This window comes from Bos taurus, chromosome 1 (genome assembly GCF_002263795.3).
Source record: "Bos taurus isolate L1 Dominette 01449 registration number 42190680 breed Hereford chromosome 1, ARS-UCD2.0, whole genome shotgun sequence".
Lineage (NCBI taxonomy): Eukaryota > Metazoa > Chordata > Mammalia > Artiodactyla > Bovidae > Bos > Bos taurus.
In genome coordinates, this window is record NC_037328.1 from 70,908,640 (window position 1) to 70,936,188 (window position 27,549).

A 27,549-nucleotide genomic window follows, 5' to 3' on the forward strand; every position below is an offset into this window, starting at 1 on the left:
CCTCTGGATACTACTTGGGTAAGACTAATATGAACACATACAGGTCCCGTGCAGAGGAGTAAGCGCATTCTGGGCACACTTAGGCACACATGAACCCTCAAAACTGAATGGCATTCAAAGCAAGCCGTTTGTTTTCTGCCATCTAACCATCTCAATTCCTCTGTGTCCACTTTCTGAAACTCCAAGAGTCAACTACCCCTACTGCGCTACTCTAAGGGACTACCTCCGAGCACTCTAACCCTGCAATCGCTGATCCGGTCCTCTGCTGTTTTCTGCAGCTGGAAGGCCAAGCGGAACAGCACCGCATCCTCTCCCGCCCAGTCCTTCCTTCCCCGGTCACGCCCCTTCCTCCCTCTCAAGTTCCTCCGCCAACACCCGGGCTCCTCCCCTGCCCGCCCCTCCGCCTCTAGCCCCGCCCCATCCTCCATAGCCCGCTACGCACCGCCCCCCCTTCCCCGGCGCCGCGCTCCTTCCAGACACCCTAGCTATTAGGCGAGCTCTGCCTGGGGCCGGAAGGAGTCTCGAGGGTCGCCTCCGCCACAACCCGTCTTCTACCCGCCTTTGCTGGAAAACAGGCCGCAGAATATAGGTATTCTCCGGCTCCCCAGCGTTGTTCTCAGTCTCAGGCAAGCCGTCAGCTGCAGCAAAGGACGCGCGCATAGTGAAGGACGTGTGCTTAGGGAAGGAGGCGGCAACCGACATAGCCTCAACTTCTTGGCCCCGCGTTTTCCGCAAAGAAAGCTGAGCCGGTGGCCGCGGCAGCTGCTGAGCCGTCTCCAGGGCGACAGCGCCGCCTTTGACCCTGCGTGCAGCGGACCCGCGCTCTGCACCGTGGGACCCGCCCTTCTTAGCGTGCTCTCGCCGCCCTCCTCCTTGCGCCTGCGCATCGGATGCTGGACCAGAAGTGTGTCGGGGTACAGTGAGCATAACTTCGGCGAAGACTGGGCTCTTTTTGTCAGATTTACAAAACACTTCCAGAGGCGTCGCAATCTTAGGAAGTGACACAGAGCCTGAGGCCCGTAGAGGCCCAGGGATACACAGGTAGTTTGCGGCAAGGGAAACCGAGCTGAAGCAGGGCAAGGTTAGCGGTTTCAGTGACAGATCTAAAGCATTCCTGACTTTTTGCATGTGAAAAAATCTTTCGCCTCCTAGGCCTTTCCGAGTTAGAAAGTAAAAATAAATAACAGGTCAGCTATAAAAAGTTACAGGGATTTTTTTTTTTTTTCTTGAGGAATATAGGTAACCATCTGATGCACGTTCTTAAATTGTTTTTACAAAAATCAGGATCTTACTAGATGGAAGCCGCTGACCACAAACACTAGACCATAGACTGCCTAGAGCCAGAGTTTTGATGTTTGAGATTCCTGTAACTGCCCTGTTACCTCACCAAGAACCAGTCAGAAGTTTCAGGAGCTGATCAATTACCTGGGGACCCTCACCCATAATGTTGCCCTGAAAGCCACTGGGGAATATGAATATTGTGAGCGTGGGCTGTCCATTCTCCTTGCTTGTTGCTCTGCAGTAAATGCTGTAGTTTCCTTTACAGCCCAGCAGTAGATTGGCTTCTGCTGTATTGGTAGAAGGAAGCAGTTGCACATAAAAACCATATGGCTCTCAAAGTCTGAAATATTAACTGAGCCTTTACAGAAATTTTTTGCAGTGTCCTGCTTTAATCCATAACTGTCGACCTACAGATCCCCCAGCCTCACCACCCTGCTGCTCCAGGGCAAAAGGCAGGAAGGAGCAGACTTAGGATGCATTTTCTGCTTACGATTGCACCAGTCCTGGTCCTGTTTTAGAAAGCTGCATTATCCTGTCAGCTTCAAAAACTAAGAGAAGAAATTCGGCCAATACCATACTGACCAAAGGTCCCAAAATGGGAGATAGGTCTTCCGCTTTCTGCATTTCACATTGAAGGAGCTGTGGCATCACAGGTCTCCACCCTCACCATCTGTCTCACCTCCATGCTTCTGAGCATTCTATTTCCTCAGCTGAGGAAACGCTCCCTTCACTCTTTAATGGGCTAACCATTTCAAGAGTCAGTTCAGACATGACTGAAGCCTTCCTTCATCTCTTGACAGATTGCCTCAATCTCTTATTACTCCTGGGCTGACCTCTAACATGGTCCTTACCATATGACATTCAAATTATTAGTCGATGTGTTTCCCTAACCTGACCATGAGCTCTTCAAGGACAGGGACAGGCCCAGAGGCAAGGATCATGCCTCAGGCATAGACCACACAGTGGGTACTCGGTATATACCACTTATTGAAATGCACTGAACACTGGTGGATTAGTCAGCTCAGGCAGCCATAACAAAATACCACAGGCTGGGCGACTTTAACAATGGAAATTTATTTTCTGGAGGCTAGAAATCCAAGATCAAGGTGCCAACAAGGTTGATTCCGACTGAGACATTTCTCCTTGTCTTGCAGATGGTTACCTTCTGGCTGTGTCCTCACATGGCCTTTTCCTCTGTGCTCCCATGGAGAGAGATCTGGTTTATCATCTACTTTCTTTTTTTCCCACATCTTTTTTTAGCATATACTAAATACTCAAAAATATTTAGTTCTATCTCTGAACTCCATTTAGTGTATCACACTGTTTTAGTTATTGTAGTTTTACATTAGCTTTTAATATCTAGTATAGTCCCACCTCATTCCCTTCTCCTTCAGAAGTCTCCTGGCTAGCCTAGATTGTTCATTTTTCATGTGAACTTTAAAACCAGCTTATCTAATTCCATATCCTTTTCCACCAAATGTCATTGGTGACTTTATTCATCTTGTTAAATTTATAGATTAAAGAGCATTCATATTTTATGATGTTAAGTCTTCCTATTGAAGTTCATGGTGTACATTTATATGCAAGTTTCTGTCCAGTAATATTTTAAAGTTTTCTTCAATAAATATTTCACATTCTTGGGAATTCTCTGGTGATCCAGTGGTTAGGACTCCTCACTTTCACTCTCAAGGGCCTAGGTTTTCTCCCTGGACAGGAAATGAGGTTCTCACAGCCACACGGTATGGTGCAGCCAAAAAGTAAGTAAATAAAGAGAAACTAAAAGATAAAAAAAGTGTTTCACATTCTTGTTATGTTGGTAGCTAGGTTTTTTTTTCTTTTTGTTTTTAATATAAATGGGATTTCCCCATCTCCATGTCTGTTAACTGTTGTTTGTATACATGAAGATTTTTCATTCTGTATATTTTGTACCTATATGTGTGAAATTCTTATTCTTTATAATATAATTTGAGTGCTCTAGATGTGCAATCATATTGTCCAAATATCATGAGAACTTCACTGTCTTTCCTATTTTATATCTGTTAATTTCCCTTTGAATACTTGGTCTTGGGCTAATACCTCAAGAACCATATTAAATGATAATGATAATGAGTATCATCTATTTGGAACTGTGGTGAAATTGCTTCTAGAATTCCTCCATTAAGCATGATGCTGACTTTTAAGTTGAGATAGTTATGTTGTATTATGATCAAGAGGGAGCTGTCTTCTCATTTTCTTGAGTTTTATTAAGAATGTATATTGAGGGGCTTCCATGATTGTCCAGTGGCTAAGACTCTGTGTTCCCAATGCAGGGGACCAGAGTTCGATCCCTGGTCAGTGAACTGCATCCTGCATGCCGCAATTAAGAATATGCATGTCACAACAAAGATCCTCGGATCGTAGCTAAGACTCAGTGCAGTCAAATAAATAATTTTTTTTAATTAAGAAAAGAAAAAGGATGTAAAGAATGTATGTTGAATTTTATCAAATGCCTTTTCAGACTTTATAAAGAAAATCATTAGGATTTTTTCCTCCTCAAATCTATTATTATAGGTGAATAAACTTTCTGAAGCTTAATCATGCTTTTATTCTGGAAATGTACTACATTGTCATTTTTATAGTATAATTGACATATGACATTATATTTGTTTCAAGTGTACAACATAATGATTTGATATTTGTATATATTGCAAAATGATCACCACAATAATTCTAGTTAACATTGGCAGCAAATATTAGTTACAAAAATTTTTTTAAAGATCTATTCTCTTAGCAACTTTAAATATGCAATACATATTATTAGTAGTCACATGTTATATATCACATACCCATGACTTAACTATTTTATAATTAGAAGTTTGTACCTTTTGACTCCCTTCATCCATTTCTCTCACTCCCCAACCCTATGTCTGGCAACCACTTGTCTGTCACTGTATCTATAAACTTGGTTTGGTGGCTGTTGTTTTAAATTCCATATATAAATGAGATCATATGGTATCTGTCTTTGTGTGACTTATTTCACTTAGGTCCATCCATGTTGTCACAAATGGCAATATTTCTTTTTTTTTATGTCTGAAGAATATTCCATTGTGTGTGTGTACTATAACATCTTTATCCATTCATCTATTTATTTATTTTTTGGTTGTGCTCGGTCTTTGTTGCTGCGTGGGCTTTTCTCTAGTTGCGGTGAGCAGGGGCTACTCTTTAATTGCAGTTGCCGGCTTCTTATTGTGGTCCTTCTCTTATTGCAGAGCACAGGCTCCAGGCACCTGGGCTTCAGTAGTGGCAGCACATGGGCTCAATAGTTGGTGCTCCCAGCTCTAGAGCACAGGCTCAATAGTTGTGGTGATGAACTTAGATGCTCTTGGGCATGTGGGATCTTCCAGGACTAGGGGTCAAGTCTGTGTCTCCTGCATTTGCCAGCATATTCTTTACCACTGAGCCACCAAGAAAGCCCTCCATTCACCTGTTGATAGACACTTAAATTGTTTCCATGTCTTGGCTATTGAAAATAATGCTGCAACAAACATGAGGGTGCAGATATCTTTTTGAATTAGTGTTACTGTTTGCTTCAGATAAATACCCAAAAGTGGTATTGCTGGATCATGTGGTAGTTCTTTTTTTAATTTTTTGAGGAACCTCCATCCTGTTTTCCATAGTGGTTACACCAGTTTACATTCACATCAACAGGGCACGAGTTCTTTTTTCTCCACGTCCTCACTAACATTTGTTCTTTCTTTCCTTTTTGATAATAGCCATTCTAACAGGTATAAGATGATATCTCATTATGGTTTGCATTTGCATTTCCCTGATGATTAGTAATATTAAGCATCTTTTCATATACCTGTTGTCTCATCCTCTTCTTATAAGGATGCCAGTGTTACTGGATTAGGGTCCCACTCTTATGACCCCATCTAACCTAAGTTAAGGCTTAGGGCTTCCCTGGTGGCTCATTCAGTAAAGAATTTGCCTGCAATGCAGGAGACCTGGGTTTGACCCCTTGGGAAGATCCCCTGGAGGAGGGCATGGCAATCCACTCCAGTATTCTTGCCTAGAGAATCCCCATGGACAGAGGAACCTGGAAGGCTACAGTCCATGGGGTCACAGAGAGTCGGACATGACTGAGCATCTTTCACTCACTCAGCCTTAGTTAGCTTCTTAAAGGTCCTATCTTCAAAGTCACATTGAAGGCTAGAGCTTCAACCTATGAATTTGGGAGCCACAAAATTCAGCCTTATTAATAAGCTGGTGAACTTGAATTTGGAAGATAGGGGCTCCGGTACTGACTTTTCCTGAACCTAATTAAATGCTTTTGGGCGGCAAGTCCATTATCCTCTAGGAGCCTCAACTTCATTTCTAACATGTGGCCAGTTTTACAGGACTGTGGAGAAGCTGAAAGGAGATCATGGCTGGAGGACATTTCATGGACTATAAGTTCCTACACAATAATAATGATTTAACTGTTTCTTCTATTAATATATCATCTTGCAGTAATTGATTTAAAATCCATTGTATCATTCAATATATATGCCAGGAATCATTGTTATTATTACCACATGACTTCCTAAAGGGAACTGTGTTTATAATTCGTACCCTCTCTTGCAGGAAAGGTTCTAGGCAGCACATGATGAAAACACTCATGTATGAGAGGGCATTACCTGTCACTTCTCACAGAGGCTGCAGAAAAGGCCCAGGAAGCTGTTGATGAAATGAATGACCACCAGGAGAATCTGGAGGAGGCTGATGCACAGAAGGGTGGAGAAGAAGCACACGTGCCAAATGACAGCTTTAGAAGGCTCCAGGCAGACAGAGTTCCAGAGTGGATGGTCATACAAATAATTCCTGTCCCAAAAAATAAGGAGACCAGGGGTTGGAATAAGTAAGAAAAGTCCAAGCAACCTCAATAGAAACCTGGGTTCACCCTCAGCTCAGGTCATAGGATTAGACTTTTGAGGGTGACTCTTTTTGTATTTGCAATTTTCTAAGAATCAGAGAAGCAGGATGCTAGAGTGCATGACCAAAAGGGATTTGTAGCCCACGTGTGTGCCTTTCTCTTTCCGAAAAACTGCAAATCCAAGTTTCCATCCATTTACCTGTTATGCAGGTCTTTGAATGGGTAACCATGTTTCCAAGCCTGTGTCTGATTGAAGGGTGAGACATCAAACATGCAAAAAGGACCATCTTTCAGGGCTACTCCAGAAGTGATAAAGCAAATCAAGGCTCCAAGCAAAGCCAGGCCACTTGACAACAGAGCAATAAGCATCTACACAAGGAGAGAGGAAACAGTGAGCCTGAGATGGGGTCATGACTCGGTGACTAGGTGACTTGTGGTGCGATCTGGAAAAGTCTCACTTCTCTGGTTCTCAGGTTTTCCCCAGTCATGAGGATAATTCTACCCACAGCACCTCCCTGAAAACATAACCAAGGTAGGGTTGGTTGACAAGGAATCACCGAGTAGAGCCAGGAAGGGGTGGGAAAGAAGGAACAGAAGTGGGAAGGGGGAAACACTGGCACCTTGACCAGGCAGCAAGCTCAGCCTAACTCAACAGGCTCTTCAGAGCTTCTCAGCAGATTGGCATCAAAAACTTGTACACTCAGACTGCAGTCATTTAGTCTCTGGCTTAAAAGGTCAGACTGGTTATCCAAGCCCCAGTCCAACCCTTTTAAGGGAAAGCTATATTTTTTCAAAAGTTCCAAGCTGCCATCCATGATTCCTCTCTTTCTCAAATCAAGGAAGGAAGGGAGGAAGAAGGAGAAGAAGAAGGAAAGGAGGGAGGGAGGGAGACAGAGACAGAGACGGGGAGACCAAGTCAGAGATTACACTCTGAAATGACTTGAGTTCTGTCATTGTACTTTTCTAGTCTGTGCACCACTCATTTCCCTCCCAAAAGATAGCGACGTGTTTATTTCCTTGGCAGGACTCTAACTTCCAAATTGGTTTCTTTCTCAGAGTACAAGATTTTTTTTTCACCTTCCAAAAGAACATATTTTAAAAGTTTAAATAAAACATATACACACACACACACACATATATATACATACACAGAAACCATATATAGTTTTTATATAGAATCATAGAGTCATTTTCCCACTGTCAAGCTAGTTTAAAACTCAGGAGGGGCCAAAGAAAGATGCATAGTAAGTTTTGACTCTTAAAAGATTCAAGATGAATTAGTCTGACATAAGCCTAGGATGGTGGTTCTGGAAATATGGTCCCTGTTCCAGCAACATCACATCACCTGGAAACTTGTTAGAAATGCAAATTCTCCCCACAACCCAGTCCCATGGAGTCAGAAACTCTCGGGGTAGGGGGTGCCAGCAATCTGTGTTTTAGCACAGCCTGCAGGGATTCTGATGCACGCATTCAAGTCTGAGGGCCGCTTGCCTAGGAGAAAACCAGACATGACTGAGAACAGATAGTGAATGAGATATGTGGGTGTTTATATTTAATTCTTTAACATGTAATTCTAAATCAGCGGGGTTCCCAACATGTGGGTTGTAGATATCAAAGCAGACTGTAGACTTACTGTAAAAAGGACACAGATTCATGTGTCTGAGGCTGAATGAGCAATACACCTTATACACTTACGTACTGAGATATTTCAAGTATATATAGATGCTGCTGTAATTAATAAAGTGCACATTTATTCTGGGCCTCAGTTTCATTTTCTGTGAAACGGAGACATTAGACTAGAATCTAGTCATCAGATCTCTGGAGAAACTTTCAGCTCTAAAAAGAAAAAAATAGCCAGGAAATTTTCTATCAATGACACATGACTACAAAGAACATAATTCATGTCCATATTGTTCAACAGGCTAAAACTAATAATAAGAACAGCTCATGTATAAGTGAAGCACTTTGCTGTACTGTAGAAATTAACAGGACATTGTAAATAACCATACTTCAATAAAATAAATTTTAAAAGAACAGTTCCCCACAAATGTGTTCATTAACACTCCCTGGAATAGGTTCTCTCATTTTAACAGAAGGACCTCAGGTTCAGAAACCTTGCCCAAGAGCTTAGGGCTTTTAAGAAGTATGGTCAGGACTTGACTTCATACCCCAAAACTCAAATTGCCTCATCACTCTGCCTCTAAAGTTGTAGAATGTGGGGACATTCTGGCTCTTAGAAGAGTAGAATTGGGTTCTTACCCTTCGGCAGGGCCCGATCTTACTGAAGCAGCCATATCTCCAGCCCATCAGGGAGATCAGGGTAGCTGCAGTGAGAACCTGGAAGAAGAGGGAGTTTGTTAAGACGAGATTAGGTAATTTACATCTCTAACTGCCACCTAAGGCTGTTGAAACAGAGTGGTTGGACATCTCACATGGACTTAGTTATCCTGTATTTCCCAGAGGGTTTGGCTTTGACTGTCAGGACACAATTTTGACTGACTAGCCTGATGTGATTCTATGGACAGCAGCGTTCACACCCAGCCTGCCTAATCCAAAATCCAGCAAACTTTGATCAGCCTTCCTAGGGTCTTCTATCCCTTGGAGTTGCTATAGATTCACAATCAGTTTGTTAGTTCAAACTTGTTTTCAAGAAATTACAAAACTCCTTCCCTCACCCTGACTTTGTTTCTCCACCCCTGGGGGACACTTTGGGAATTCACACTCAGGGAACCCTGGACACTTACCATGAGGCCTCCTCCCCAGAGCCCAGAGCCCAACATGGCATGCCTGCCAATGAGGCCCCTCAACAGGTAGGTCACATTCCAGTTAGGAAACAGGAGCAGTGTGTTGGCCACAGCAGCAAACAGGGCTGTAGTCCCAAGGCTCAGCCCCAGAATGCGGGAACAGGTCCGTGAGCATGCCATCACACAGGGAGAGGACAGTGTCCTGGAACCAATGGAAGGAGGGTCATGTAGCTCTGTTACTGGGACTGACAGGTAGGGGAAACCCCCAGAGCACAGGGCGGGGTGTCATCCTCTTGCTTTAAAAGTTGTCATTTTCAAGGTGTCCATTGTCACAACTTCCATTCAACATTGTACAGGGGATCTTTTCCAGTGCAATAAGAAAATAAAAAGCAGCAAAAGCCACAGATACAAAAGAAGTAAGAATGTCATTAGTCACAGGTAACATGATTATCTGCATAGAAAATTATAAGGAATCTATTAAAAAGTTACTAGAATGAATAGGTGAGTTTAGCAAGGTTACCAAATAAAAAATTAAATATATAAAAATCAATTGTATTTCTATATATAAGCAATGATAAATTATAAAATTTAAAAGAATATTTATAATAGCATAAAATAATAGAAAATACAGATAAATTTAACAAAATCTGTGTAAGACCTGTACACTAAAAATTATAAAACATTGCTGAGAAAAAGAAAACCCAAATAAATGCAAAGATAAACATGCTCATGAATCAAAAGACTCAATATCAATGCAACCTCAGTCAAAATCCTACTAGAGTTTTGTTGTAGAAATTGGCAAGCTGAATCTAAGTTTACATGGAAAAGCAAAGAACCGAGATTTTTCAAAACAATTTTGAAAAGAACAAAGTGGGAGGACTTATGTGATTTTAAGACAAATAAAGCTACAGTAATTCCTCAGTGAAGTAATGGTGTATACAGACATATGGACCACTGGGACAGACTGGAGAATTCAGAAATAGAGTTATATACATACAATCAAATGATTTTTGAAAAAGATATTTTAGTAGGAAAAGGAGAATCTCTTCAACAAATGATCCTGGAACAATCCATATGTAAAACAAAAATATGTATTTTGCCTATTACTGGTAACCTTATTCAATATTTAACTTGAAATGGACCATGGATCTAAAATCTAATACAAATTTTCTTTTAAAAATGGAGAAAATCATTGGGATTTTGGATTAGATAAAGATTTATTAGAATACAAAAAATACAAGCTATAAAAAGTGAAAAACAACTTCAAAATTAAAAACTTTTGCTCTTCAAAACTACCATTCAGGGGAGTTCCCTAGTGGCCTAGTGGTTAAGGATTCTGAGCTTTCACTTCTGGAGCCTGGGTTCAATCCCTGATCAGGGTACTGAGATTCCTCCACAAGTCATGCGGCATGGCCAAAAATCCCCCCAAAACAAAAACACAATAAGCTACTGATACATGCAACAAAATGGATGAGTCTCCAAGGCATAAAGCTAAATGAATGACAGCCAGAAAACTACTCACTCTATGATTCTGTGTATATGAACTTCTAGAAAAGGCAGAACTATAGTCTAGTGATGGGATCAGTGGTTGCCAGGTGCTGGGAATAGAAGAGGGGATTAATATAAGGGACACAAGGAAACTTTTTGAGGTGATAGAAATGTTCTAAATCCAGATTCTGGTGAATACCACAACTACATATATTGACAAAACTCACCAAATTACTCTTAAAATTTGTGAATTTTATATTTTAATTATATATCAATAAAATTGATTAAAAATTAAAAGTTTTTGTCCAGATAGGTTGAAAAATGCCTCCTCCACACCGATACTTTTAGCCATTTCTCCCTTTTAAATTTTCACTGATCTGTGAACTTTTTATGTATATGAATTAGAATAGGACTAGTATTTGGTAGACTCAGGTCAGTGTGAATCTGAAAAAACCTATACCATGACATCTCCAAGAAGTGGTTTGTTGCCACTTTGCAATTCAGTTACATGTCTGTCTCAACTTAAGGCTCTTAACACTCCTCTCCTAACAGACAGCTTTGCCCATAATCAGAAAATATGTGTGGATCAGAGCCTCCACCCCAATCTCTCTTTTACATATAAACATATAACTAAATATATAATATTTCAGAGTTAAAGAATTAAGCATAATGTATATATTTGCCCTTACTAGTTGTGTGGAATAATTGAACAACATCCATGTAAACACAACTGGTTTACAAAATGGATCCTTACCACTAAGAAATATTACTATCATCTTCCAGTACTCCTTCCCAGTACTCCTTCCTGGGAAGGACTACCCTAAATTTTAATTTTATCATACCTTTTTAAAAATGGTTTTACAAATTATGAACTTAATTAAAAACAAACAAACCACCTTAATTAGCCTAGGATTTTTTATTTGTCCAGACTTCATCTTTTACAGAGACTGGTGTCAGACACAGCATTGAGAAGTCCATTTGGGTGGGGCGCGAAGGGGTGGGGTGCTCTTGTGCTGTCGGCCCCCACCTCCCACATTCCCCAGCCTCCGCAGTCCTTGGTGATCTTTTACTTCCCCTAATCTCAGAGCCCAAACACCTCAGCAGCTCCTCCCAGCAGGGAATTTCCTGATGCAATTCCTAATATTTTAGTGGGATGAGTTGCCTTCACCATGTGCCCTCTGCACTGGGTTTGTCTTCTAGAGAAAAAGTTATTTTCTCACGGTGAGTAAAATAACTTGTCCCTGATGAAAGCAAGTTCAGATCTGTGGAGGCGGGGCACACGTTGGAGCAGATAGGGGTAGGATAAGAAGGAACAGTGGCCCTTTCCCCTGAGAATCAAGGGGCCTAGAGGGAAGGGGAGGCACCAGGGATCAGGAGGGATGGCATGTCCCTTCCCCGACCCCTGTCCCCCAGCGGAGCACCAAGGAGCCATCTTTTCCTGAAGTAGTCCTCCAAGCCGATATGGTACCGGCTGTTTCCTCCCTAGGATTGTAGTCAGGAGACAGGGCGCCTGTAAGGTAACAACTCCTCACCCCCAACAGTGTGTGATGCAGCCTCCAGCTGGGCTCTTAGGGCGTGTCTCCAATCCAGGGTTGAACTAACCAATCCAGGCTGTTAGCAAATTAACCTACACACCTCCCAGATGACTGACATTTTGTTAGGGGCCCAAGAAAGGACTGGTGTGTGGCTGGACTTGGAGGCATACTCTCTGGCTGGGAGAAATTTCTGTTCAGGAATGCCTTCAGCTGCCTTTGAATCATTCCACCTATGAGTAAGGCCTGTCTAGACACAGATCACTGACATGGACAGGCCCTAATCTCTTCTATGGACTTTTTTCCAATCTGGAGTTTTAGAAGGGAAACTAGGGCCTTCCCTAGTGGTCCAATGGATAAGACCTTGCGCTACCAATGCAGGGGGCCCAGGTTCCATCTCTGATCAGAGAACTAGACCCCACAGGCCAACTGAAAAGATCCCTCCTGCCACAAGGAAGATGAAAGGTGCCACATGCTGCAACTAACACCCGGTGCAGCTAAATAAATAAATAAGGGAAAGGAAAAGACATGAACATGCAGAGGAAAACTAAATTGAGCATGGCCTTTGGAATGAGTGGGATTCAGAGGATCCTGGCTGTCCTACTTCTCTGCTAAAAGCACTTGTGCTGCTGCTGCATCTCGCAGGGCAGTGGCTCAGTTTGAATTTCACTTCCTCCCTGACTTTGTTCCTCTAGAAATCACAATATTTTTAGGAATGCTTCCACAAATGTGAGCCAGGAGATTAGGAAAGAGTTTGGCTAATTTGATATGTGAAGAGACAAGCCGGGTCATAAGGTAAAACTTTACAACCAGGCTTTAGGGGAGGCCCTGATCTAAGTTGAGATCTGGGGTAAGTGAACAAACAACTCATTAGCTAGATGTCTGGGTAACAGTTTTAAGTGATCAGCTAAGTCTTAAGGCGATGGCACCCCACTCCAGTACTCTTGACTAGAAAATCCCATGGATGGAGGAGCCTGGTAGGCTGAAGTCCATGGGGTCACGAAGAGCTGGACACGACTGAGCGACTTCACTTTCACTTTTCACTTTCATGCATTGGAGAAGGAAATGGCAACCCACTCCAGTGTTCTTGCCTGGACAATCCCAGGGACGGGGGAGCCTGGTGGGCTGCCGTCTATGGGGTCACACAGAGTTGGACTCGACTGAAGCAACTTAGCAGCAGCAGCAGCAAGTCATATAGAAGAGCTTGTAAATTCTATGTGTCTCTAGATCTACCTCACTTATTACTTAGCCAGCCTTTTTATCATTCTTTCATCAAAATATTATATTAAGTGACCACTGTCTGCCAAGGCACTATTCACTCTGGTGAACCAGAGACAACCTCTTCTCTTGAGGAACTTAAAGTCTGGTGGGGACACTAACCAGGCAATGAGCAAGTACTGAGCCATGGACTTCAGCCTACCAGGCTCCTCCATCCATGGGATTTTCCAGGCAAGAGTACTGGAGTGGGTTGCCATTGCCTTCTCCGGAGTACTGAGCAGAACTGTCCAAATGAAGGTGTGATGGGAGCACCAGAGGATCGCCTAATCCTGCCTGCAGAAGCATGCAGAGCCTCCTGGAGGAAGTGCTATCCAAGCTAAAACTTAATAAGGTATTAGATGGGCAAAGTTTGGAAGGGAAAAGTATTCTAAGCAGGTGTAAAGGTTTGAAGTTGATAGACTGAGGCAAAGAGATGTTAAATTGCCTGAAGTCACACAGAGCTCAGCGGCTGAGGCAGGTATCCTCTGGATTAGAAGTTTGTGCTCTTAAAAGCTAGACCAAACTATTAGCTGGCCATCCCCTCACTGGGCCCTTTCCTTTCTGCTTACCTGCTTCCAGTGGCAAGAATCAGGATGAGAGACAGAGAACCTGGAAAAGGGCCCTGTGTTCAGAGTGGGCTTAAACTCCTGTGGCCTCAGCTGCGACTCCTGCAGGGCTGGACTGCAGGCTGTTCTTTCCGGACTCCTACAAAGGGCCAGGGCGGCACTGTTTATATGCAGAGGTCACTCAGGCGGGTGCATGGTGTGGAGACATGCCCCCACAACACTGCCTACAGATCTCCATCAAGGAAGCTCTCCTCTTCTGAAGAGCCCTCTCCTGATGACCCACCCTCTGCTCATTTTCATGTGACACTAAGAAAGGAACCAGGAAGCATGGCCTCGTGAGTAAAATGCCTTATGAGTCAGAGGATGGTACCCATGAGAAATATCTTAACCTCCCTTCTTTCCCAAGCGGCAACAGTGTTTCACACACTATCTGCACATATCTGTTTCACTCTCTGCAAAGTTTGGGCTCTTTGAAAAAAACAGCACCAAGCAGGGCAACCATTTTTTTCCTTATCACCTCCCTTACTTTGCTCTTCGTTGTGCTTTTTAATAGCTTTTTAACTTTCTAACTTTCAAGCTCCAGGCCACCATCATCTTGTACCACCATTTTAATAGTAGAGTGTTTGCTATTAGATAAGCCATTGGATTCAGAACAGAAATACCTTCTAAAATCTGAATGATATCTGACAGTCTGCCATCAAATCATTCTAATTGCCGAACTATGAAATGTTCTGGTAGCTCAGCACCTGCAATGCAGGAGACCCGTTTGATCCCTGGCTTGGGAAGATCCCCTAGAGAAGAGATAAGCTACCGACTCTGGTTGTCTTGGGCTTCCCTGGTGGCTCAGATGGTAAAGAATATGCCTACAATGCGGGAGACCTGGGTTTGATCCCTGGGTTGGGAAGATTTCCTGGAGAAGGGAACAGCTACCTACTCCAGTATTCTTGCCTGGAGAATTCCATGGACAGAAGAGCCTGGCGGGCTACAGTCCGTGGGTTCCCAAAGAGTCGGACAGGACTGAATAACTTTCACTTTCTTTCATGAAATGTTCTAACAGATACTGTATGTAACCTTTTGCTGAAATCCAAGAAAATGAGAGGGCTTGCATCTTATGCTGTGAGAGGAATCTTGCCTCTTATTTCTCAAAATAAACTTGTAAGGTAGGTATCATTTTGTAAATGAGAAACTGAGGCCCTGATTATTACTGAGGCTCAATGAACTATGCAAGTTCACATAGCTAATAGGTATTTGTAGCAGAAATTGAGACCCAGATCTCTTAGATGCCAAAGCACTTTAGCATTGCCTCCAAGAAGCTAGTTGGAATTTGGGTTGGGGGAAAAAAATCTCAAATATCAATGTGTGGGGCTGTAGAGTGTAGTTAGATGACAGGATCATTTCCCCAAACTCACTCAGTTACTCTGAGCAAGTCGAATTCCTCTGGGCTATAATCTCTTCATATGCATGATGAAGCTAATCTAATACTTATTTTACTTGCTTTAAGTCTGTTGTAAAGATCTAATGAGATAGTTTGTGAATGTGTTTTATAAGGTGAATAATGTTTGTTCTTAATATAAAGCTTTTTGAGTCCTCAGCCTAGTATCTTCTATCAAAATTCAATTCTCTGGGTGACATAAGAATTCACTTGGGCTCTAAATGATTCCCTTTTATCATGAAAATGGAAACTGGATCCTATTTAATGAACTTTCCCAGAGTGGTTTACCAGCTTTTGTGTCAGGCACATATACATCTGCATGCACAGAAATTTCATAGAAAGCATAGAAAGCTTATATACAGTTTAAAGGAGCATTAATAACATAATTTTCCTTCTCATACATAAGAACACCAAGGGTTTCTTATGTATGTTTTCATGTTTCTCATAAAAACACCAAGGGTTTTTTCAGTATTGTTTTCATCATTAGTAGAATCTCTGTGCAGTTACTCCAGCCAGTGCATGAATTCATTCATTAATCAAGCGATTCCTGAGTTCCTACTGTGTTCTAAGCTTTATGCTAGATTCTGAGTCTACAGAGCAGAGTAAGATACAGCAGCAGCCCCTGCCCTCATGAATCTCAACTGTGGGGGAAGAGGCATATAAATAGCATAGGTAAGTAAAAATGAAGTGGAAAGTGGCAAAGATTTTTTAAACAGGGCCCATATGAAAAGCAGGGCCCATAAAGAAAAAGACTGATAAATGGAACTTAAAATCTTAAGAACCACTTTTCAAAAGACATTATGAGAGTGAAAAAGCAAACTACAGATAGGAAAAAACATTCATAATATATATGACAAACGCCTCATGCCTGGAATTATAAAGAACTCCTACAAACCAGTGAAGACAAAAACCAGTAAAAACTGGGCAAATGACTTGAGCACACACTTCTCAAAAAGGATCACCAAATGGCCAATTAGTATATGAAAAGCTCTAACTCATTAAGAAAAGGCAAATTAAAACCACAATGGATACTACCAAACACCTACTGGAATGGCTTGAATTAAAAACATTGGTAAGAATGTGAAGCAATTGGAATGCAACATTGCCAGTGGGAGTGTAAATTAGTATGACCACTTCGGTTAACTGTTTGGCAATATCATTTACCAAATGAAATATTCACCTACACTGTGACATAGCTATTCCCATTTTAGGTATTCCCCAGCAAAGGAAAATGCTGAAATTTGACTTTAACACCTTAAAGAGCTAAACACAATTTGGGTTGGTGAAGGCAGTTTAAGTCTTTGTGACAAATAATTCAATGATTAATCTTATGAACAAGACCCTTCTTTTAGAAACTATATACTTGCTATAAACAATTATACTAAGGCCAGCTTAGGTCAAATTCTTCATTCCCTTTTGGTAAGACCTCTATGGTCACAGAGGCCTGGTCACTGCTGTGACAGAACTAAACATTATCTTTTTGCAGATATGTTAATGATATTAGAAGTTGGCTCTATTAGAGGCACAGCTACTGATAATCACTTGGTTGGTGATACTTCTACGGGGAAGCAAACGGGAATCCAGGGAGGGCACAAATTAATGGGGCCTGGGTGGGAAAACTATTTGCCTAATGCCATAAAAGGCTTCCCAAGGCTGAAAGGCTTTCAAAAACAGAATAGATGTTCCATCCTCGACTGGAGGTGGGATTTGAGCAAGGAATAATGGAAGTTGAGAAGATGGAATTCACTGGTAGAAGGGAAAAGGAAAAGATGATTACAATCAGGCCAGTCTTTCCCAAACAAGAGTGACAGACTCATCAGCTTCCTTGTGTGGGTTTTAGCCTCAACTGACAGCTGACTAAATAAGGAAGCACATTTTCCTTAATTGGAGAGAAAAAAAAAAAAAGGAAGATAAAAAATGTTGAAAGAGTTGCCATTTATACCAGTTCACTGAAGAGGAAGTTTGGGATTTTTTCCTTTTTCTTCATTAGTATAAAAATATAACAAACACTCAAATTAAGCTTCCATCTCCAACATCACACTGAAACTATTCTTAGTATTCAATGACTTCTTGTCTATTGAACACTGACCCTAGACAGAATTAGACATAGTTGGCGACTAGATGCTTCTTGAACATTCTCACTCTTGGCTCTCTTGACAGCTCACTCTGGTGTTTCTCCTCCTTCACAGGTCACACCTCCTAGACTGGGCCTCTTCATGTTGGTAATCTCCAGGCCTCAGTTCTGGACCATCTTCTCTTTCTCCCTAGTGACCTCATTCTTTCTCATGGCTCTAAATTCCATCTGTAACACTGATGATTTCTAAAATCTCTTAGGTTCAGTTCACCTCTCCTCCAAGCATCAGAATCATGTGTTCAACATGCTGTACTACACCTGCACTTGGAAGTGCCGCAGTGAACACATCCAAAATGATTTTTCCACTACATCTGCTTGATCCACCAGTCTGTCTGTCTCAGGAATGACATCACTACCTACCTACTGCCTCAAACTTGCCATCCTTGATTTCCCTTTCCTCACTGCCCCACATCTAATCCAACAGCTGTCTTTACATTTTTACTTTAAAATGCATCATACACCACACTGCAGTTCCATTGCTATTACTCTAGTCCAGGCAATTTCCACTTTGTACCCTGATCACTGCAACAGTCTCTTTTCCAGTTTGTCTCCACATTCACAGCTTCTCATTAAACTATTAACAGTATATGTACTCTTTACCAGGCCTAATGTGTTATATGATCTGGCTTTTACATATTTTATGCCACTCCTTTTGCTTACTACATGCCAGACACATTGGCCTTCCCTCAATACCTCAGATACATCAAGAACTTTGCTGCTCCAAAGCCCTTATACTTGTTCTCCTTGGAAATTTTCCTACTTTTATTTAGCATGGGCCACCTTTTCATCCTTCCTGTGTCAGCCGAAAAGTTAACTCCCCAACATATTATTTAAAGCAGAATTCTCTACTGGCTCCTTTCCCAGTTCTGTTCATAGAGTTTGAATAAAATCTGTTATTTTTTTCATTTGTTTACCATCTGTATTCCTAACTGAAAAGGAGGTTCTCTGAAGGCAGGGACTGTCTGTTTTGGTCATCACAATCTCTGTAACTCTTGGCTTTTCTCCCATTAATTTAGTAATTACTTTTTTCCTTCACCTAAGCTGAGTCCTTAGTCATTAGTCACTGCTGGTCTGAAAGACTAGACTCTATGTGACATATTCATTGGACTACCAATACGTCAAATATACAATCTTACTTTCCTTACAAGGCTATCTAACCCAACAATTTCATGAACAGTTCAGCCAACATTCATAGAGCTTTCATCACGAATGTTCAACATATAACTAAGAGTAGAGAAGAAGCTAACAAACGTTACCCTTGATAATAGAATGATGAACTAACCTTTGTCAGTAAACACCAGTGTCCTCAACATGAGAACATGAGGGCAAGCAAAACTGAATTATATTAACAAAAGTATCAACAGTACCCAGTCTTACCTCACAAAAGCAGTAATGCAAAAAAACTAATACTGAAAAGTTTTTGATTTTATTTCCAAGATCAAATATTACAACAGGACATTTACATGTATTTATAAAAAAATGCAGCAGTTGAATTTATAGATCAGAGGTTTCCTTGAGTTTGGTCCCTCTCTCAGCACAGTGAGCTGATGTCTTCGAAAGACTCCCCTCCCTCCCCCACCCCAAATGTCCCACCGCCCCCTCCCCAATTCAAGTTGCAGTATCAATATAAAGTAACTGGGTACAACACAGCAAGAATATTCACAATTTGGTACAGCCAAAACCAGAGGATCACCAAGAGAAAGATCCTCATTTTAGAAATTATTTACCTATAGACTATGTGTATCTATAGATATATCACACCCAGTTATCTAAGATTTCCCTGGTTTTAGAGCAAGTGGAAGTTCCATTGAGTCTTAGCCAGCAGTTACAGCTCTGCTTTATCTAACAGCATGTTTTTCTCCTCCTACAAGTTTATATTTCCTATGGTCTCCTTATGTCTTCAAATTTAAGGCGTTCCCTAGCACCTTTATTGTCTCTTACTAGATATACAGGAGGGTCTTTCAAGTGTCTTAAACAAAAAAATTTAGTGGATGATCCTGTCGCCCCTTTCTCACTGGTCCCAAAGCCTTCTTCCCACTCTTGAGAAGAACTGCAGAAACAAATGATCTCTCCTAGCACCATGGGATTAAAGCCCTGAAAACTGAGAACTATATGTTATGTGCATTTTAGGGAGCACTTGCCAGAAACACTACAATAGGAGCACTGTCTCTGTCCATTACCTTCTTGGATTCAATAACCAAGTTACACTACAGATTAAATTTAGAGCTTGTCCTGCATTAAGAATGCAAATCTCACTGAGACCACCACTTTATCCAGAATAAGTTGAGTATACAAACATCCCAGGGAATTTCTAAATACCATTAGAAACTGCTTGAGAACACTAAAGCAAATACCCTAAGTTGACTTCACTCAAGTCCCCAACCCACCCCCGTCCCTATCCCCAAATTCCATTCCTTGATTAACTTCTCCAAATAAGATGGGAAGTGAGGTTTGGAAAATGACATGAAAAATGCTGAAAAAACACAATAGTGAAGACACCAGAATTGGACACTCCAGATGACTCAAAATGCAGTTAAAACTGAACTCATACAAAGCATGCAGAGAAGCCTACAAACACTCCTGAGAGTTTCCATGGAACAATCAATACCTACTTTCTTTCTTAAAGGGTTAAAATAATAATAATAAAAGACACCAGATGCTTAGAAGTTGTTAACAATCAAAAGGAAAACCGTTCTAAAAAAAAAGATTCTTAAAGGAGTGAATAAAATTATTTCTAAGATTCATGCCAAAGCTTGGCTGGAAGCCCCTCAAAATCCAAGTATCATATAAGCATCAACCTGTACTCATTTCTCTACAACTAAGACTAGAGGATTATCTCACAGCTTTACTGTCTCCCAGCAAATTTTAAACAGTCTTTCCAAATCTAAGGGACAAACCTAGGAAAGGAACAAGGCCCAAGTCCCCAAATAGGTAAGATAAACAGCCACTACAAGCTTACTACTAATTAGCTGTAATGTGGAGGTCACATACTACTTTCATTCTAATTAGCAGGTAAGAGGGGATTTTCTGGTGGCAGTGGTCACTCCATGTGAGGTTTAACTTACAGGGCAGTTAAATTATCAAAAAGCTACTGTTAAGAGCATATGATTAGTGTCAAAAACCTATTTATATTTTGAATCACACCATTTATTGATATTTTTCATTATTAAGAACACAGAAGCTTGAGAAAAGCATACTATAAAACCATTTTGTTGAAAACAGAAAGATATCCAACTAAGCATCAACATTCCAATGTCATTAACTTGAATATGTCCTGGTGACACGTACTAGAGTCAGCGACCTTGACAGAGGAAAAAAAAAAAAAAGGCAGAATGGCAGGGAATGGTTCCAGACCAAGAATTTCTCTCCCTTATCAGTTAAGATGCCCATATTGAGTCTTTGAAAAAAAAAAAACAAATAGAAAAGACTTTAAGGAGGTGAGAATTCAATTCCAAGTCAGAATTTATCTAATGATTTGAAATGTTTCCCATTTTATTTACCATGTCTAATAAATGAGTGATTCATGGTGGCCCAGTTAGATAAATAATTTCCTTCAATGGAGATAAAATTTTTCTTACATTAAGTAGAGCTTATTCTTCCAATCTATAAACCCAAGTGACTTTATAAGGGATATAAAATCTTAGGGCATTTTGATCTCTGTAGAGGAAACACTATTAAGCAAACAACAAAAACTTGTTGTTTGGTGCAACAGAATTAAGTACAACAAGGCAAATGTCCATATTTATAGATTAATATGTGATTGTTCTTAGGCAAAATACTACCATCAGTATTTATATCTCTAATCCTACAAGTCTGGTTATCTTTTGAAAATGCTTTACAGAAATACTAAATTATGTTTTATTAAGATAGTTCATATTAGATTGCTCAACTCTACTTTGAGATCATATGTCAAAGAAAAGCCTGTACCAAAACTATTATGTTTATGAGAAAGACTGAGATTCTAAGCAATACAACAGCATTCCATAAGCTAAAGAAGGGGGAAGGGTGTCATGGACTAGCTATTCTATATTTGGAATAAGGATTCCTAGGTAGAGAGTTATAAAAAATGATGTTTGCCTCAAATTCTTTCCTGGTATATTAATTTATAAAAAATGAAAAGTTATTAAAAGTCAGAAATGGAATTTCTTAAACATATCCAATTTCATTAAAAATCATGACATTTTCTGAGAATAGATGTCAAAAATCAAGAAGAGAATGGAAACGTAAAAGAGAAAGTTGTATTAAAAGATTTTCTAATTAAGGGTCTCATTACATTCAATAATTTAATCACACAATCACTTCATGGGAAAACTACCAAGGTCATCATAATCTCTATTTTAAAAAAAGCTAAGATACTAATCTGTCTCTCTAGCAGGACTGACACATAGGTGAATCAAAGACCAAAACAGCCATCACTGAAATATAGAATTTTGACATATCAGGAGAAATCACCACACTGGCTTGGTGTTCTATGTTGGTTATTTTCAGTACTACAGAACATTTTTACCACTATTCTAAAATGTATACAGTGCAATACTAAGTTTCATGGCAAGACAGTAAGTAAAATGCTAAGCAAGGCAAATAAATGAAGTTAAATATTCATAGTACACAGCTGTCCTTAAGTGGCTTTTTCATCAAGGCTTATGTTTATTGGAAAATTGCTGTTCACCAGAAGGGTGGGTTCTACTTACTAGCATTTAGTTTTACACAAGACTTTACTTACTCATCAACCTCCATTCCGTGATTTACTATTGAGTAATACTTCTGAGTACTATTTACTCTCTCTCTCTGGCTCTAAATGAAAGAGACCCAGAAAGACAGAAAATGACACCATGGAGATACACTCTATGGGATAAGAAATATTTTTAAAAGTCAACCTAATTCGATCCTGAAAAACTTGTTTCTGTCAAAACCAAGTGAATTCTACAATTTACACAAATCAATTTCCGAACAACTGCTTAGTCAGTAAACTGCTTTGTTTAAGCACACATATAGAATTAAATTTAACTCTGGCTGTCAGTGAAATAATTGGTTCTTATTACATTTTAGTCACACTCAACACTGATTAGGAAGACAGCAAGTTTAAATTAAAAGTAACGAATTGTGTTTAAAAGATCATTAGTAAACCTGAAACTATTATACTCTCCTTCTGGAGATTTCAATCATTACAGTATGGGTAGATCAAGTTACTGGACAAATGAAACCTGAACACAGGGAAAAAAGCAAGAACTGATTAACAAGAATGCTTTTAATTACTCTAGGGATTAATATATAAAATAAAAGGAGGAGACTCAGAGCATTAAATTTTGGAGTGGAGAGGATTCAGAGATAATATACTTCAGTGGTCTACAATCTGTGGGTTCCCAGAGTCTCTGGAAAGGGTCTGCAATTCCACATGCACACTTACATTTTCTCCACCTAAGGAATTAAGGATTTTAATACTTAACCCTATAACTCCCCACCACTGCTGGATTTTAACGTTACAAGCCCTTTTACTTGAACAGACTAAGAACTATTGATCTAGTCCAATTCTCTGTTAATTAGAGGCAGAGACGTAACCCAAGTATACTTTATACCTACATATAGTACCCCTTCTGCATATAATATATAATACATTTAATGTGTACCCAGAAAGAGAATTAAATCTTCCCTTTCCAGTAGCAAGTGGCTCCCTCTGGTATTTTCCTAAATGTCCAAATGAGATCCCTGCTAGCTTAAATCTTTAATCCTGGGATCAATACTTCTTTCCTAGTTATGCCTTATTGTTATGTGTCACACCCTAAATCTAGCAGTTTCAAAAGCTGGTACTAAAGAATACAGGGGAATCAAAAGAAAATGTGAGCAAGTGTTTGCCACTTTTCAGTTTTATTTCCCTAAATAAGACTTACACTATTTTTTACCTTTTCTAAACTTCTATTGTAATTATGGTTCAGACTCAGGAAAGTAAGCGTTTACATGTTCTATTATCTCATGTGTAGTGTGTCTCTCCAACTGGATAAAACAGGCAGGAAGCAGATCTTAGATTTAAGATTTTTCCAACTTTGATTAAGGACCCAAATAACTGTTAACTTACAGAGTAAAGGAAGTAGAATTTTATAGATGATTTGAAAATACACACACAGAATGTACAACAATCTAATATAGACGGGATATAGAAAAGATAATTGTATCTTTTCTGAAAAATGGTAAAAAAAAAAAAAAGTTGATAAAATTCTTTTTTATCCATTTTTTTCTTGGCAAATAGTGCCACAGTTATTTTCCTTTCACATTTTCATCAGTGCATCATTTTTAAAAAACAATTAGTAATCAGCCACTGAAAATAATGGTGTAAATAAGACTATCTAGGCATAGTACAAATCTCACGAGCTTTAAGGAAACAAAACGAAATAACTTACGGAGCCAAACAATGAGAAGATAACCTTTTGAACAAATTGATTCCTGTTGTAGGAGACCACAGCACGGGAGTGAAAAAAAGCATGAATGCCAACTCTGATTTTGCCACTTACTAGCTGTGACATCCTGAACAAGTTCTCTGAACTTCAATTTTCTTCCTTATCTATAAAATGGGGAAAATATGCATTTTGTGGAGTCCTTAGGGAGATAAGAAGAAAATGCACATGAAGTACTTAGTACTTGTTAGTTACTCAAAATTACTTTCCTGTTCTTCCCCCATTTGGCTATTCTCTTCTCTGGTCCCTTCATAAATCAAATTCAAATGATTTCCTGTTACTTTCCTCCCTACTAATTTTCATTTCATCTCCCTGTATTTGTCTTCTGTCATTTATTCTCATCAAAGTCTATCCTGTTCTTTTCCTTCCTACCTTTTAAGGTCTCTTTCAAGCTGTTTCCAATACCTATGAGGAGTGACTATTTTTATCTAATCTCACTAACTTCATTTTATCTATTCAATAAAACCTCTCCTCCAAAGAGGTAAGGAATTTGCAGAGGAAATAAGACTTACTAATAAAGTGTATTAAGTTCTTGAACAAAGCACAATCCGTACTCTTCCTGTGTACAATTCATAATGCTTTCCTTGTGGGCCTATATACCAAACCCAGGATAATTACACTCCTGCCTCAAAATAAAATCCTCTACATCTTGTACTCTAAAAACCCCTGTTTTATTTAAGTTGGATCAATATCTCATGCTCCATCTCTTTGATATGCTTACTTATATCACTTGATGTGGTCATCTCATAGTAATCAAAGTTGAGAAAGTTACTTTGGTTTCTTATACATGGATATGCCAGAGCTGAGCTTATCAGAAAGAACTACATCTTATCATTAATGAACATGTTGTCTTTTAAGTTTTCTAGATATGTTTTACAAAGAGAAACTAGTAGGTAAAAGAATGAAACAGAATCCTATGGGGAAAATTCTTGACTTCATATTTTTAACAGATTTGGACTTTAGCTGTGACTCTGCTGAGAGTGGAGATAGGTGCCATCACAGCACCAAAGCTGAGCATAACCTCACCTCTTACCCTGTGCCTCCCTGAATTTTTAGATTTTTGACCTTGTCTATGACCAATAGTTTTTTTTACCCTCTAATGCACCTTTGTATATAGCTCTGTTCTTCAGATAGCAAGTATATTATCCAAGTTCAGAGAAACAATTGAGGAATTAACATGAAAACCATGCTTCCTCAATAAATCAGAAGCTGCTAGTTAGCCTCGAGAGCCTATGAAAATACACCAAAGTGGTATTACTCAGTCACCAATCTAAAGAGAGAACTTTGACTCAAGGTATAAATGAAATTGTAATTATATAAATATATTTATAAATATTTATACAATTATATACTTATACATAAGCACTTACACAGACTTAGAAAAAAATGTAAGAACATTAATTCAAAAGGACTCACTGAAGAATAAACAGAATTTTCCATGATTTCCTTGAGGACATACATAACTCATTCTTTAGGGAGGGTCCCTCAAAGTCCAACCATTAGAAACCGTATTCTCTAATTGTGTACTAGCAACACACAAGCATCTTTTTTTAAAAAAATCCCCCAGTTGCCAAGAGAGTGATCTTAAAGTAGATGGGAACCTAAAGGTCTCTGAGTAATAGCAATTTATGTTCCTCAAGTAGAAGAATCAATCAATCTAAATCCCAATCAACAAAATAGGTTCACTCTGTATTATGATTTTATAACAAGTTAAAGTTCTGATTTTGCCACCAGAATTACTACTACCTGTTCAGAGGACTCTAAAGCTCAAAATAAGAATTGAGCATAATGTGAAGTTGGTAAGTCTAATTGCATTATATAGATTCAAGATGACCTCTTCTAAATAATACTGAAAAAAGCACTCACCAACTACAATTTGAATGTGGCTTTTGTTGGCAGAAAAAACTCACACCCGAAAATTATAGGTAATCTTCCCCACTTCCGTTACTAAATGTTGTCTTATGAACTGATTTTAAAGGTCCTCCCCTTAGAGCTAAGTTTTCAGTTCTGATACCTTTTGTAAAAAACTGCACGAGGAATTAAGCTCATTTAATCACCAGAGCCTTTCAGAGACAGTTCCAACCAAGGGTAAAAGATAAATCATTATTTCTAACCAAAGGAACATGGTTAGCAACTCTCAGCTTCATCTTCTTCTTTTTCCCCCAGGGCATACATTAAGTATGCCTTAAAGCACATAGGACAATCAATAACCATAGTGGTTACAACTACAAGCCATTGTACTCATGATTACTGAACAGCTGCCTTCCTATAGATCACTTGTGGACCCAAACAATGGAAGGGCCAAAGGAACTAATATGCTGTACTGGCAAGTACCTTCCTATTCTAGTCACCACAACGTGCTCACAAAATGTCCATTCCAAGATTAGCAGGATCAAGATAGTTTATAGAGTAATAACGAAGAAAGCTGTCTCAGGCTAGGATATTGAAAGCCACTCCATGCTACTCACCCTAATTTAACACTCTTTCTGTCAGTAACACATATCATGGAAATAGTTCTAGATGGCAGTTCTTTGAGAAAAATATTAATTATAATGAGCAGTAATTATAAAGGATGCTTTTTCCATGTAAACAAAAGCCTGGGCACTTTGTTACGTGGTATTTCCTACATGAACAACAAAACAAAACATGTGTTAGAGAATTTCTTCTCCCTACTAAAAAAGGGCTTACAAAACAGAGAGGCTGTTCTTCTTCTGAATCTGGCCATTCCTTTACCAAAGGCGTCTGAGGAGTAACATTTCATTTGATCCCCTAAAACTGCTGTGTAAGAGACCACTTATTGGAACACACATTTCCTGCTGCCAGTACTAGGAGGTCTTATCCTAACACTTCCATTTGGTCACCAGATTAGGTAAGAAAGAGAGAGAAAAGTAGGAAAAAGAAGTAAATGGGAAAGGAGGAAAAAAAAGGAGGGGAGGTGAGGCTGATTACAGGAGAGAACAAGAAACAGCAGAGAAGGCAGGTGACTTGCTTGCCCAACTTTGGCTCTATGGTCCTATGAGCCAAAATGCATACTCAGTGACATGGTATCTCACAGAAAAAGGGAAAAAAAGGGGTAAGCTGAGAGAGGTCAGGCCATGATGTTAATTTCTTTCCTGTACAAAGACAGTCTCTTGAGGACAAAGGCCTGCCTCCTGTAATGTAATATCATAGTCCAGATGAGAGAGTTTCCTCCGAGGGAAATTGGTGAGAAGTTCAAAACGTTCATTTGGATATCCTTTAGACTGGACATGCTTCACCAAAGCCTATGAAAAACAAGAGAAAAGACAAAGTTGTTAAATGGGAACAAAAGACAGAACATAATGAGTAATTTAAAAATATAATATTCATTTTTATATCAGATAAGATGTAAGTTTAAGTTATAAAAACTGAAGCTTACTCTTGTAGAAATGGTGATATAACACTTTGCATGGGGAGATGATAAACCTGTACTCAATAATTAATAGCCAGCAAATGACATTGAAATGTTCAGGGTTATTACTGTCTCACCAATAAACAAACCTAATTTCTGTTTATAAAATTATTATCCTCATTTTTAAACACTTCTTTAGTTTTCCTTCCTTCTGTTTATCAGGGAAGATACAATTTTCATCCTATCTTGTCAGTTGTGCACTGAATCCTTTCTTGCCTTCTCAGAAGCCATGCCACCACCACAAACCACTTTTTTACATGTATCTTCAACATCTTTTCTACAGATGCTTCCTATCAGACTTAAACATGCTTAGTCTCTCCTTCAATCATCTTTTCCCCTCGGATT

At 39.6% G+C, this 27,549-nt stretch overlaps 3 protein-coding genes across 11 annotated transcripts in view; all 3 read right to left on the reverse strand.

Annotated features, from left to right (window-relative positions):
• DYNLT2B (dynein light chain Tctex-type 2B) overlaps nucleotides 1–902 on the reverse strand; it is a 27,586-nt gene extending 26,684 nt beyond the window's left edge. Inside the window, exon 1 of one of the 5 annotated variants that reach the window (XM_059890189.1) lies at nucleotides 560–902. In XM_059890189.1, coding sequence (XP_059746172.1) covers nucleotides 560–887 — 328 coding nt within the window. In that variant the 5' untranslated portion in view covers nucleotides 888–902. Of the gene's footprint in view, nucleotides 1–442 lie in introns of all 5 variants that reach the window. The other 4 variants (XM_024996296.2, XM_059890167.1, XM_059890180.1 and 1 more) reach the window with 4 other exon arrangements.
• TM4SF19 (transmembrane 4 L six family member 19) overlaps nucleotides 1–18,634 on the reverse strand; it is a 26,330-nt gene extending 7,696 nt beyond the window's left edge. For 2 of the 4 annotated variants that reach the window (XM_059888038.1, XM_059888041.1), the window contains exons 1-5: nucleotides 13,763–18,634; nucleotides 8,917–9,118; nucleotides 8,432–8,509; nucleotides 6,372–6,541; nucleotides 5,937–6,120 (exon numbers count right to left, since the gene is read on the reverse strand). In XM_059888038.1, the coding sequence (XP_059744021.1) occupies nucleotides 5,940–6,120; nucleotides 6,372–6,541; nucleotides 8,432–8,509; nucleotides 8,917–9,096 (609 nt within the window). In that variant the 5' untranslated portion in view covers nucleotides 9,097–9,118; nucleotides 13,763–18,634 and the 3' untranslated portion in view covers nucleotides 5,937–5,939. The other 2 variants (XM_005201448.5, XM_059888036.1) reach the window with 2 other exon arrangements.
• A 98-nt stretch (nucleotides 18,635–18,732) lies between these two features.
• Nucleotides 18,733–27,549, reverse strand: part of UBXN7 (UBX domain protein 7) — a 60,044-nt gene continuing 51,227 nt past the window's right edge. Inside the window, exon 9 of one of the 2 annotated variants that reach the window (XM_024991209.2) lies at nucleotides 18,733–27,037. In XM_024991209.2, the coding sequence (XP_024846977.1) occupies nucleotides 26,876–27,037 (162 nt within the window). In that variant the 3' untranslated portion in view covers nucleotides 18,733–26,875. The remainder of the gene's footprint in view (nucleotides 27,038–27,549) is intronic. The other variant, NM_001206764.2, reaches the window with a different exon arrangement.